General features: G+C 44.4%; 1 protein-coding gene across 1 annotated transcript in view; it reads right to left on the bottom strand.

Moving 5' to 3' along the window:
* The window catches only part of TRIM33 (tripartite motif containing 33), a 42454-nt gene that overhangs the window by 23546 nt on the left and 5291 nt on the right, over window positions 1-13617 (bottom strand). Inside the window, exons 3-5 of the mRNA XM_027659632.1 lie at window positions 13398-13617; window positions 2288-2406; window positions 1232-1379 (exon numbers count right to left, since the gene is read on the bottom strand). Coding sequence (XP_027515433.1) covers window positions 1232-1379; window positions 2288-2406; window positions 13398-13617 — 487 coding nt within the window. The remainder of the gene's footprint in view (window positions 1-1231; window positions 1380-2287; window positions 2407-13397) is intronic.

Here is a 13617-nt window from a genome sequence, read left to right as displayed (position 1 = left end):
TCAGCACCTTCCCAGTCAGGTTATCAAAGGGAAAGCTGAGCTATAATATCACCTTAACAGTCACAATTTAGCACTCCTTGGAAAAACATCAGTAATTCTTTGCCTGGTCCTGTAATTTGATTTAATTTAAGGGTTTCTCATCTAGAGATTTAATAAATTTAAGCTTAAATGGGTAATATTTCCTTTAAAAAAAATATTCATTAAGACATATAGAGAAACCTCTCCAAAAGTGAAGTTTATTTGCTAGAGCAAGGGAAATAAGATCCTTGTCTAAAAGAACTAAGCTCAACAGCAAAGTTTTTAACTATTAATATGATTTTGACAAGTGCTGGCAGAAAGAAAAGAAGTGTTTGCTCCTTTGAAAGGATACAAAAAAACCCCATGAAGATCTTAATTTTAAATGGAAAGAGAGCAAAGTCAAAAGATCTCTTTTTCTCAATATGATCATTCTTCATATACATCAAGATTGTGGAGAACCTACAGGCCTTTGAATCCATTTACAAATCAAATTTTCTAAGCTAAAATCCAGATACCCTGGACCTGTTTTGAGAGCACTTTCTACATTCCCTCAACAGGCTATGAATTATATATAATCAAACAATTATTTAAGAATTAACTTCTAATAAAGCTGGATGTCTAAACAAATCCTACACACACTTCATATGTTAAATTTTGCTAACTGAGAGATTAAACCTAAAATAAACTCAAATTCCACATTTACTCAGCAGTATCAATACAACAGTATCATACTGAATATGGCTCTAAGCTTATCTGTATTTACTTGTCTACTGGGAGAACTGTAATTGCTCCTTAGAACAAAATACAGCAAAATATGTAATTTAATTTCCTTGCCAATGGATGGGATTATCAATATGTCAGTGCTCTCCAGATTCCAACCCCTTCATTTAGCTACTTGTTCTACTAAACAGGATTATTAAGAATGGATCTAAATCCTTTCCAAAGGCTGCACTCTCTTGGTTTCTACACCTAAAGTATTTTTTCCATTGGACACGAAACTGTACAAAGTATGAATGAATAACTCAGTTAAAAATTTAGGTTTGAGAGTTGCTAATTTTGCACTGGTAACTTTTTACTAAACTTTTCCCAAGTCCTTGGGGAAAGCCACACAGAGCTGGTTGTTATCTTAATCCTCCTCCCTCTCTCTTATCACATGGGCCAAAGAGAAAACACTGTTAATATGGGCAGGACAAAGTGAAAGCCAAACACTCACCTGAAGAAACATCCTCTTTTTTCCTGATCATGTGATCTTTAGTGAATTTGACTCGCTGGTGAGCTTCTATGCAGGTCTTGCACAGCCATTCCCCACACTCCACACAGAACCCAACGGCACTGGCGTTGTCCTCACAGCTCGTGCACACCTGTGAAGGGACACGGTCAGTGGGCTCTGCAGAGGGACCTGGACAGGTTGGAGAGCTGGGTTGATTCCAACGGGATGAGGTTCAACCAGGCCAAGGGCCGGGTCCTGCACTTTGGCCACAACAACCCCCCGCAGCTCCAGGTTGGGACAGAGGGGCTGGAGAGCAGCCAGGCAGGAAGGGAGCTGGGAGTGGGGATGGACAGGGAGCTGAACAGGAGCCAGAGTGTGCCCAGGGGGACAAGAAGGCCAATGGATCCTGGCCTGGCTCAGGAACAGGGTGGCCAACAGGTCCAGTAAAGTGATTCTTCCCCTGGACTCAACACTGGTGAGGCCACCCCTGGAGTGCTGTGTCCAGTTCTGGGCCCTCAGTTCAGGAAGGACATTGAGGGGCTGGAGCAGGTCCAGAGGAGAGCAACAAGGCTGGGGAAGGGACTGGAGCACAAGTGCTGTGAGGAGAGGCTGAGGGAGCTGGGGCTGTTCAGCCTGGAGAAGAGGAGGCTCAGGGGAGACCTCCTCACTCTCTGCAACTCCCTGACAGGAGGGGGGAGCCAGGTGGGGGTTGGTCTCTTTTCCCAGGCAACTCTCAGCAAGACAAGAGGGCTCGGTCTGAAGCTGTGCCAGGGGAGGTTTAGGTTGGAGATTAAGAAGCTTTCCAGAGAGGGTGCTCAGCCATTGGAATGGGCTGCCCAGGGAAGTGGTGGATTCTCTGTCCCTGGAGGTTTTTAAGCTGAGACTGGATGTGGCATCAGTGCCATGGGCTGGGAACCGCAGCGGGGTTGGATCAAGGGTTGGACTTGATGACTCGGAGGTCCCTTCCAACCCAGCTGATTCTATGATTCTATAATTGTCCTGGGAAGCACTAACAGGCACAGAAATAAAATGGGAATCTGGGGCAAGGCCAGTCCTTACCTGCTCTGATTTCTCATCAGAGCTGCTCGGGGTCTCCGAGGTGTCCTTCACAAAGTAGTTGTCCACCAGGTCTATCTGGCGGCACTCCTGGCGGCAGATCGGGCACCGGATCACCCCCACTGCAACACAGGAGCACAGCTCAGAGCAGGGACAGCGACAGGCAGGGAGCAAAGGGGACAAACAAACACAAAACCCCTCAGACTGATCCTTTCGCCTGAGTAAACGAACAGATTTCACAGCTGATGTTGCTCTTAACAACCAGGCCTTATGTGTCTGTAACGGGTTTCACCCCCAAAAAACACCCCCCAACAAAACCCACACCCCTCTTCAGGAAAGGATCCCTCACCCAGAATGAAGCTGTGATGATTCTGACGTCATACTCAGTTTTTCCTATTTATTTCTTCCCCCCAAAAGTGCACGTTTTTAGCCATTTGTTCTGCCCAAGGCAAATATTTCGCAAATATTTCATTTAGATTGCAAAACTAACTCTTGTTAATTATTTGTTATAACAGTCTGTGGTCCATCCCACCTCAAGAGGGGTGTGCTGAGGGACCAGGGTGACTTAGTGATGTCCCTGAAAATGCCATGGCAGTTGTGTGTCCCAGTGTTCTCCCAGATATGACAGAGGAAGATTTCTTATAAAACCTATTTCCATGAGGTCAGGGAGGCAGATACAGTAATAAAATTCCACTACCTTGCTTTGTTATCCTCTGTGATCACTAAATTAGTTTTATGTCCTCAGCAGAGCTGCAAAAAGTTACTACACGAACCAAACTGATATTTAAAGATGTCTATGAACAACCTACATGAAGGCTTGAAAACCTATTTATCACTAAGGTAATGGTTTGTGCTTTCTTCACAGAAGTGTAATTTGATCTTAAGTCAAATTCCTATACAATTTACTGAGAATATAACTCTCAAGGAGAAGCTTTTCAAGCCACTGGGTACTTTTATACACTGAAACACTAGAAACAACTTTGAGAAGTGTAATTAAATGACACTCAACTCCTTTGTGGATATTCAATTAGGACAGCAGGACTTATTTCAGAGAGATTAATTACATTAGTAGTGAAGTAGCATTCATTTCTTCAAGTGCTAAAATTAATGATGGCTTCAGAACACAGGAGATTCACTGCAGAGCAACAATAATCCAACTAAAAATTCCCTGTCTCATCAAACCAAACACATCTCAAGAGCAGGATGTGAAAAATAACCAGTACTGCAGCACCTACGTGTACAAAAGCTTTCACACACACGATGAAGAAGAACCTTGAGGATTTCTTACTACTGAGAGACAAAATCCTTTAGGAAATACTGGATGAAAGCCATCTAGGAGCTGATGTATATATGCTTACAGAACAAAAATTTCAGATATTTACCATTAAAACTGCTCCATCTAAACCAGACCACAACTAAACCTTACTTTAGTGCTGTCTTGGATCAAAGACACGAAATATTGTAAGAAAACAACAAAACAGAACAAGCCCAAGATCTATAATCTTCACACAACAACAAGTCAAATTCCACAGATGCAAAGCTCTTCCTGCAAGGCAAGTTTTGGGTTGGTTTTAAAGTAGACAAATTAATGAAAGATGGAATAAAATCAAGCCTTTTGATACAACTGACAGCCCATGGGCTGGATTCTGACCATGGGTAATTCCACCTTGCCCACTGCTTCTGTCAGGGAGGACACAAGGAATGGGAAGTCCCAGATCCTGCTCTAACAGTCAAACACTCAATTTTGGCACCTCCACATTCAAATACAAGTCACACACAAGGTGCCCCCCGTGTTCTGCACATACCTCAAAAGAAACAAGGCCTTGCCATTCCCATTTAGCACATTACACTTCTTTTTCACATCTCAACACCCATTATTTCCAACAGGAGCTTGCCAATAATATATGAGCCACTAAACATCTCATATCCTGGTCTTTTAATCTAATATAAAACAAATTACTGCAGCACCATTTGTACTAGAAACTGAACTGCAGCACTGAAAAGATACAGATGTGGCTGATTTTGTGAGGGGAGAGGGAAAAGTAGACAAAATCACACTGAAATAATACTGACATAAAAGAATAAAATCCTTAGTTGTCAAAATTCGAGATAATTTACAAGCTAACAAAGTTTATTGTAAAATTTAGTAAGAATGTGTTTTAGGACAAACTAAGGGTCAAATGTTTATATAACCTATGAGAAAAACAAGGTTTCACCACCAGTTTTAATTTTAAAAATTCTTACATAAGAAAATAAAAGTAAAGGTAAAAGTATCATCCTTTTATATCATCCTTTTTATATCCCAGAAGAACTTACTACATTGTTTTTCTGCATCAAACAAATCAAATACATTAGTCCTGGCACACACATTTCCACTGTAACTCTGCTTCCCTTCCAAGGAACACATCAGCACACAGCAAAACTACTGGTAAAAGATCATTTTTTTTTTCTAAATTGCAGTTGAATTAGACACATTCATATAAATTATGAAGGTCAGACTAATTTATGATCTCCCCACAATCCTACTTATTACCACCAAGATTTCCAACGTCCTCCCAGATGTTTTATATTCCTCTGAAGCCCCAAATCGATGCTCCAGAGGTCAAGAGCAGCACTGGAGCAAAGAGCTGAGAAAAGGGAAGTTTCTTTCAGGAAGTTCTGGCCACACCACGTGAAACTCTGCACTGGGGGTCTAAAACAATTCTGTACAGCAGTTCCTCTCTCACTTACAGTGTCACCAAAATATTGCCCTCAGCATTAGGAATACAGTTATACATCAGGTGCTGAAAAAAGAACAATAAAGCACCCCCTGAACTTCACTAGGTGCTCCTGTGAATATCAACACTTCCATGAAGAGATCCAAGAACAGTCATCCTTTGGACCTAAGAGGGCACAGGAAATGCTGAACTACTTTACAGGAGCTGCAGGTAACAGGAGAGGGTTTCCAAGCTCCTTACACTGTATTTAACAGGACTGACACTGCTGGGTTTTCCACTTGTTTCTATCACACACCTCACGATGGTGTGTCAGACCTGTAACAACCATGAGCACAAATATTTATTACCTCTCTTCCACAGCACTCCACATACACAGTTCTGTGTACCAAATTTTGCCCTCCCTGCCATTCCCAGTGGCACTGTGGGAAATAAACTACATCCTGCTCCCAATTCACGATGTGGTTCAGAACGAGCTCTGCTTCTTCTCAGACAATTTGCTCCAGAACAGCAAAAATATTTGCAAACATACATGTCTCCTATCCCCCGTCTGCTGCTACAAACACAACACACAGCCTAAATGGAGTTTCCTAAAGCTGATTTAAGTGAGAAGTAGGAAGAGCTTCTTACCTGGAAATTTGGATTGAGAGTCCAGGCAGGAAAACCCTGCCTTGCATTGCCAACCCCACTCAGAGGGAGATGGGTTTCACCTTCTCACATCATGAGCCGTTCCCTCCCTACCAGAGCTCCCACAGCCTGGAATAAGGGAGAAAAGACTCCCAGATTCCTTGGAAGACTCATATGGAGTCTCCTGGGAGGGTCAGACAGAGCCATTCACCTGAGATGCTCTTTTGAGCTGAAAACCAACACAAAGGAGAAGGGTTTTGTCACAGCAAAGAGATGCAAGTACCCAAATTTTCCTACACATGTTGCACTGTTAGTTATACAACTGCTACACTCACATCTCCTTACATTGCACATCAGATCCTCTTATTTGTCAAAGCCTTTAAGAACACTAATGAGAGTAGCATCTCTGTAATCCTTTTAACTGCTTATGATTTAGATAAAGCACGCTAAACTAGACCACAGACATCAAAGGATGGCAGAGAGCACAAAACTGAAGTAATTTGAGGATAAAAGGTAGTTTTGTTTCCATGAAAACAGAAAGGCTGCTAAAAAACCCCTGCATCATAATCCAGCAGCAAATCACAATGGAACACTGCAAAGAACTTCAGATTTCAAATGGAAGATGCTTTTGATCTACCGCTCCCAACACAAGCTGCAACACAAACACTCTTATTAACTGCAACTCATAACTCTGAGAATATCTTGTACATATTTATGTTTAAAATTCCTCAAGGCTAACTGTGCTCCTCTGAGGGCTATTTGCATGCACCTCAAAACAGGCAGTTTTTTCAACAGGTTTCATCTTGAACTAGTTTCAGTAGGAAAATTATTCAGAACCTGCTCAGAATTCATTTCTCCAGGCTGACATATTAATCCCAGCTACACTAAAATACTCCCAAATTTTAAGGATGCTTGAGAGCTACAGAGATGGAAGGGGAAAGATTGATTCTCTGCACTTCCAGCCTTGTAGGATCAAAGGCACTCTGCAGAGAAAGCTCATGCCAAGTCTTTGGCTGCTGTACCCACTTCCAGCTCGATATTCAGGAATTCAGGCCCTGGCACTTTTAACCTCAGTTGAAATGGATGATGTGCCCCCAGTCCATCTTTGTTGGGCAAAACACATTCTGCCCAGTCAAAAACTGTGTGTTCAACTCATACCCACTACTTCTGCTCAAGAAAAAAACCTGGAACTTTCTGGCTCTTCTTTGCTCCCCACTCACCCTTCTAGAATTTCCTCAGATGTTCCAGGAACCAGCTCCAGAACAACAAGGCTTCCCGAGCCACTAAGAATTAATGTTTCCCCACCAAACACAGGTACTACCATCCTCTTAATCAGGTTTTCTAGTTTTTATTTACAGACACTAAAGAAGCTGCCTGGGAACTTCCAGCCCTGGGGTTAGAGAAAGGGGAGGTGGGATAGAAAAGGAACACACAAGGAGCCATGGAAACTTATCTGCTGGCTACAAACACCACAGGAGCTACAGAAAAAGAAGAAGCTCCACACTGAGGGATCCACATTCACTTGTTGACTTCAAGCTGACTTCAGTCAATTTAAAATAAACACATCACAGCCCAACCAAACACCACTTAAACCTAAGAGAGAACAAAAAGCAGTAATGGAAAGTAAAGGCACTGAAGTTTTAGCTCCAAGAGAGTTATTGATCTGAATGAGGATCATATGGATGTGATGAGATTATGGATCTGAACGTGGGAGGGCATGGAACGCACACAGTGTAGGTGATCCAGGGATAAGGCACTGCAAAAACCACTTTGCAGCTCAGTAGCACCCACTGCTCACCACTGGATCCCCTCCATCAGTGAGATATCACAGAGAGTCTTTCCAGCAGTTCACATTTATACATTCAAAGTTTATTCAAATATTGAACCCAAACACTTGCATTCCTAAATATCTCCACTTACATACTAAAATTCCTATTTTCACAAGATCCAACTCCTTCAACATCAGCTCTGGACAGTAACACAAAAACCTTTATCAATTCTTTAGCTGCTTTGTAACATCCAAGAGCATAAAAAAGCAACTTTAACCTCATCTAATACCCTAAAATCCAATGTTTAAAGTATGTTCTGGACAACAAGTTGAACAGGAGCCAACAGCACATCCTTCAGCACAACAGCCCCACGTGTCCCAGGCTGCAGGGGCAGGGCATCCCTCCTTCCCCTTGCTCAGCACCCTGGATGCAACCCCGGGATCCTGGGCCAGTACAGACTCCCCAGTACAGGACAGACTGACAAACTGGGGCAGGGCCAGCACTGGTGACCAAAATGATCAGGGCTGGAGCACAACACACACGAGGAGAGCCCTCAACACTGAGCACCTGAGGACAGGGAGGCAGGGCAGGCTCTTCACAGGGGTGCTCCACAAAAGCACTGACAGTACAAGCAGGAACAAGGCAAACCTTGCTTCGAGGCAATAAATCCTCCCCCTGTCACAAGGAGGATGGTCAAACACTGCAGCAGAGGCTCCCTGTGCCACTGCCACCCCAGCACAGTCCCCACACACCCGGACAAGGCTCCCTGAGGATCCTCCCCTCACCAGACTGGCTCTGAGCAGGAGGTGGAGCTGGACACACCTGGCCCTGCCACCCCACCTGTCTTAAAGAAATGGCTTAACAATTCTCCTGAAACACATGAGACATCAATTAGCACAAGCCTAAAACTCTGCCACATCACCCACTGACAATTAAGTCACCAATCTTCCACAACCCCAATTCTGTTGACAGAAGTTATTTTAGACCTCTGGTCTCACACACAGGTTTGGTTTGGGTTGCAGTGTGCCAGGCTGATTCCACACACAAAGTGTCCATGTGAATATGAGATAATTAAAGTCCTGTCAGATGTTTACAATGATGATAAAACTTCCCAGTTCAGGAAATATTTGCAAACACTCTTGCAATTTAATAACTCCAGTTTCCGTCTTAAGTTCAAACTTGGCACATTATCAGCCCTCTCAGGAATGATTCTCTGCCAGGTCTCATTTATTGGGTGAGAACACCAATAATAGTTACTCCACGTGCATAATATTTACTTCTCTCAGCACTGCAAGGGTCCAGAAGTTTCTGCACAGCCATACATCAAAACCCTGCTCTAATTCAGTGATTAGACCTTGAAATAACCCCTTGCAGGTCAAGGCAATGACACAATCAGATTGAAACCCATCAGAACAAAAATACATTTAAAAAAAAAATTAACTGCTTTCAAGGTCCACTTCTAACTCAGCACTTTTTTTTGAACAATCCTTGCTTAAATCACAACTGTACAACACATTACATTTAATAAGAAAACACAATTTATAGCAATCACAGATATTAATTCTCACGAAAATAAAACATGCCTAAATGTTCTCAGACAGAAATACCTTAAAATACACTATTAATTTAGACTGAAATTTAAGTTTCACAACAAGGTTTTTAGGAAGCCCAGAATACGAACTGACCATTTTTCAGGACTCGTGCTGGGCTCCAGCATATCTTCACAACCCTCATTTATTAACAGAGGAGAAAACTAAAGATTCAAGAGAGTTCAAGTGATTGTTCCAACCCACTTGGTGCAGAGAGGTGAAGTTTGCCTCGGTCCAAAAACGCAGAGAGGAGTTGAGTTTGAAAATTCCTGGCACAAACGAAGCCAGATGTTGGATTCCAAAACAATAATTCGACTTTATTTTCTAAAACTAAAAGAGAGGAGGGAAAGAAGAGAAATAGAAAAGTAGGAAAAGCCAAGAGAAATTACTAGAAGCACAGAAAAGGGGGTTCCCACCACCATGGGCTCAGTGCTGGTGTGTAGGGTCTGTCCTTGGTGATGGGCTCCAACCCTGGAGACAGATCCTTCTGTCTTCCATCCCTGGTATCCTCTCAGGCTCCTGGATCTCTCATCCCCATCCATCTTCTTCTCTGCTCTTCCCTCGTGATCCCTCGTGCTCTGATCTCCCACTGCACCATACTGGGCACTCGAACAGTGGTTTAATTACAGTGGGCTCAGGGCTGCTCTGTTTGTATCCAAGCAAAATTCACCTGCTAGACCTGACTTGGGAGGGCGAGGTGAGCTGAAGCCCTTACCATGTAACAGTTTTTAAATTACACCTACTCTTCTTAATTAAACAACTTGTCTTTTTGCAACTTGTCTTTAGCAGTTTTCAATTAAAGCAACTTGCCTTTCACAACTTTTCAATTAAAGGTTTTTGCTTCAAGTCTGAGGCAATGGTGAAGCCCATATTGCTTTCTACCAGTTCTTTTAAGTGGTAATTCCACTAGAATTAAGATACTGCATTTACACAGCTTAAAAATCTGGTTGATGCAGGAATTTTCATTAATCTTCTAGACTGAAAATACAGTAACTACCACCAAACTGAGTGTCACATGCTCATACACATCAGACCCTTTCACAGTAAATTAAAAACAGTTACTGCATAACTTCAGATGTGATTGATACACATTTCTAAATACACAAACACTGAGTTTAAGACTTGAATTCAGCATATCCAACTAATTTATGGTACTACACATCACAGCACTCAGTAGCAAACACGTTGTTCCTCAGTTTCCACACGCAACCAACTGTGGATGTTTCCCCTTGGCTCCCTGAAAGCATCTTGCAACTCTTGTTTAGTTTTTCAGCCCAATGAAAACAGTGACATTCCCAAGGAGCTGGGAGAGCCACACATTCTCTGTACTGAGATAATCTTCTTAAGAGAGATTGTAAATATCTCAGCCAGGCAGTGAAACCACAAAACAACGTATCTTCCAGGAGCAGGAGCAGCAGTGGGTGCAGGAAAAGTTGTTTTACAGTATCTGTAATTCTTAACTTAGAAATAAGCAGTTTTCAGAATACTGGGATACAAATACAAGAAGGCATTTTGCCTTGTAACCTATTCAGTCTGAAAGTAAGAGTCCAGTTGGACAGGTGAAACACCAGGCATTAAGAAATCATCTACCCACCAAATAAAATTCACATTCCAATGACCAATTAAGACTTTAAACTCTATATGAGATGCTATTTTTTATATTGAACAAACAGCATAAAAGAATATACATGTTTAAAATACATAAACCAGGAAACTTCTATTTTTTTCCCCAACAAACATGCAAACAAGAGCAAAACCAATTCTTTCACCAGTGCAACAGATATGAACCAACCTGTAGCAGTTAAGTGTAACTTACTTCAGGTATAGCTACAGGTACCACTTCTCATTAACTCTTCCTCCAAGAAAAGCACCTGCTCGTGGTGAGGGAGACCAGGGAAGCAGCAGAAGTGGAAGTAATACTTGGTGACTACCAGAACAGGGAAGGAACCTGCATGACTAAGCACTGTGGTACTTCTCTGTAGGCTGAGAATGTCCATTTTCTATCTGATTTACTGGTATCTGTCCCATGTGCCACACTGATTCCACTCACAAGGTGCAGAGAGAACTGTCCACAAAACTGTGTTTGCTGGTCCATGGCTGGTTCTTTCCTGCCCTGCTGGCCAATTCCTGTGTTCAGGCAGGCTCAGGTACCACTGCAGATGGATCACACACAGCCTTACCACAGCACTCTCCCAGACCCTACACAGAATCCCAGAATAGCTGGGGTTGGAAAGGACCTCTGGAGAACACCCAGTGCCTCCCCCTGCCAAGGCCAGGTCACCTGGAGCAGGTGACACAGGAACTTGTCTGGGTTGGTTTGGAATGTCTCCAGAGAGGGAGAGTCCACACCTCCCTGGGCAGCTGTTCCAGTGCTCTGCCACCTCCACGGAAAAAAGTTCTTCCTCATTTTGAGGTGGAACTTGTGTTTTAGTTTATGGCCATTGCTCCTCATCCTGTCACTGAAAAGAGTCTGGCACCATCCTCTGACACCCCTTGGAGATATTTCTGTGCATTAATGAGATCCCCTCTCAGTGTCCTCCAGACTAACCAGGCCCAGCTCCCACAGTCTCTCCTCACAACAGAGATACTCCAGAGCCCACATCTTACTCACATGATCTAAAACCTTTTGCTGCAGCAACCCAAAGATGAACTGTTCCCACATCAAAGCACACCAACAAGCACTCCTAAAACATGAACTACAAGAAGTGATATTCCAGTCCAATATGCAGGAGCTACACCTTGTGTTGTTCCCACACCTGTGTCCGACAGCAGGACTTGGATAATCCTGTAATTGCTAATAAAATAGACCCAGCTTCCCAAGTTTTGTGTGTTCCACTGGCATACCACTTCCCTGTGCGGGTGGGGAGGCCCTGGCACAGGTTGCCCAGAGAAGCTGTGGCTGCCCCATCCCTGGAAGTGTCCAAGGCCAGGCTGGACGGGGCTTGGAGCAACCTGGGCTAGTGGAAGGTGTCCCTGCCCATGGCAGAGGGTGGGACAAAATGATCTTTAAGATCCTTTCCAACCCAAACCATTCTGGGATTCTGTGATATAATGCAAAATCTGGAACTTAAAAAGATGGATCACAAGACCATCTCAGTACTTTAGTGAGTGTATTTACAAACTATATTTAATACAATATCTTTTTAAAAATGATGAATTTTCTAAGAGCACTTCCTAGATGAACTTCTGAACAGTTTGGATGAACGAATCACTGCCAAGCCAGGTTTTAATTCCTTCACTGTGCAACACAGGAAACACCTGAGTCCAAAGATGTCACCAAACAAGGTCTCTCTGACCAGAGGGTCCAATTAAGACCTGTAAAACCACTTACCAAGGCCCTAAATTGCTCTGTACACCACAGCATGTGAATCACCCCATCTACAGCTCCAGAAGCTTTTCAATTCCATCCCTGAATGTATAATATATTAAAAAAAAAAAATAAAACTCAAGCTGTGGTTGTGATAGGAACACCTGGAAGGAGCAGGGTACTCTTCTTTCCTGGCACAAGTTGGGCACAGGCAGAGCAACTCAAGTGACAAACAGCACTGCAAGGTTTTATCTCAGTCACAGCAAAGCAGGTGCAGTGGACACACAGTTCCCACCTAGGCAGGTAGTTTGCACTTTATTAGATATGCTTTACCCCAGTGCTGTAGAACTGAGGCTGCCCAGTCCCTCCCTGAGAGCCAAAACAGAATAAGTTTGGGTTGCAAGGAGCCTTTAAAGCTCATTCAGTCCGATTCCCCTGGAACGAGCAGGGATCTTCAACAGGTTGCTCAGAGCCTGGTCCAGCCTGACCCTGAATGATTCCAGGACAGAGGCATCCACCACCTCTCTGGGCAACCTGTGCCAGTGTTTTAACACCCTCGTTGTAAAAAACTTCTTCCTTAAATCTAATCTAAACCGATCCTCCTTCAGTTTAAAACCACTACCCCCTGTCCTGCCACAACAGTCTCTGATAAGAAGTCTGTCCCCATCTTTCTTATAGTGCTCGTTATAGTAAGTAGTCTTACACAGCACCCCTTTAGGTACTAGAGGGCTGCAATAACGTGTCCCCGGAGCCTTCTCTCCTCCAGGCTCAACAACCCCAATTCTCCAGCCTCTCCTCACAGCAGAGCTGCTCCATCCCTCTGATCATCCTGGTTCCTCCCCTGGGCCCTGTCCAACAGCTCCATTCCTTCCACGTGTGTTGAAAACCCACGGAACGCGATTCACACCCTGGATCCCAACAACTTCCCAACTTCCAGCAGCCGCTCGCAAACACGGAACACCCCCCGAGCAGCACCGGGGCACCGGCAGCTCCTGCGGCCGCGGCCGGACCTGCCCGCGCGGGGACCGGGAAAACCCCGCGCTCCTTCCCGGCACAACCCGCTGCCGGCGGGGCGCTCCCCGCGGGGAAAGCCCCCACGGTGCTCACCTTGCTGCACGTCGCCGTTGGCCCCGCCGGGCACGGGCACGGTGAGCTGGCGCTCGGGCTCGGGCAGGCAGCGGCGGCAGAAGGAGTGCAGGCAGGGCAGCAGCTTGGGCTCTGCCTCCCGCCGGCTCTGCAGGCTCTGCGCGCACACGGCGCACGTGTCGAGCAGCGAGAACGGCCCCGGCGCCGCGGGCGTCAGCGGCGGCACCGGGCTGGGGCCGGG

This window comes from Corapipo altera, unplaced genomic scaffold, assembly GCF_003945725.1.
Source record: "Corapipo altera isolate COAL_440 unplaced genomic scaffold, ASM394572v1 77b, whole genome shotgun sequence".
NCBI lineage: Eukaryota > Metazoa > Chordata > Aves > Passeriformes > Pipridae > Corapipo > Corapipo altera.
The sequence above is the reverse complement of the archived record's forward strand: the minus strand, read 5'-3'. Positions and strand labels throughout refer to the sequence as shown.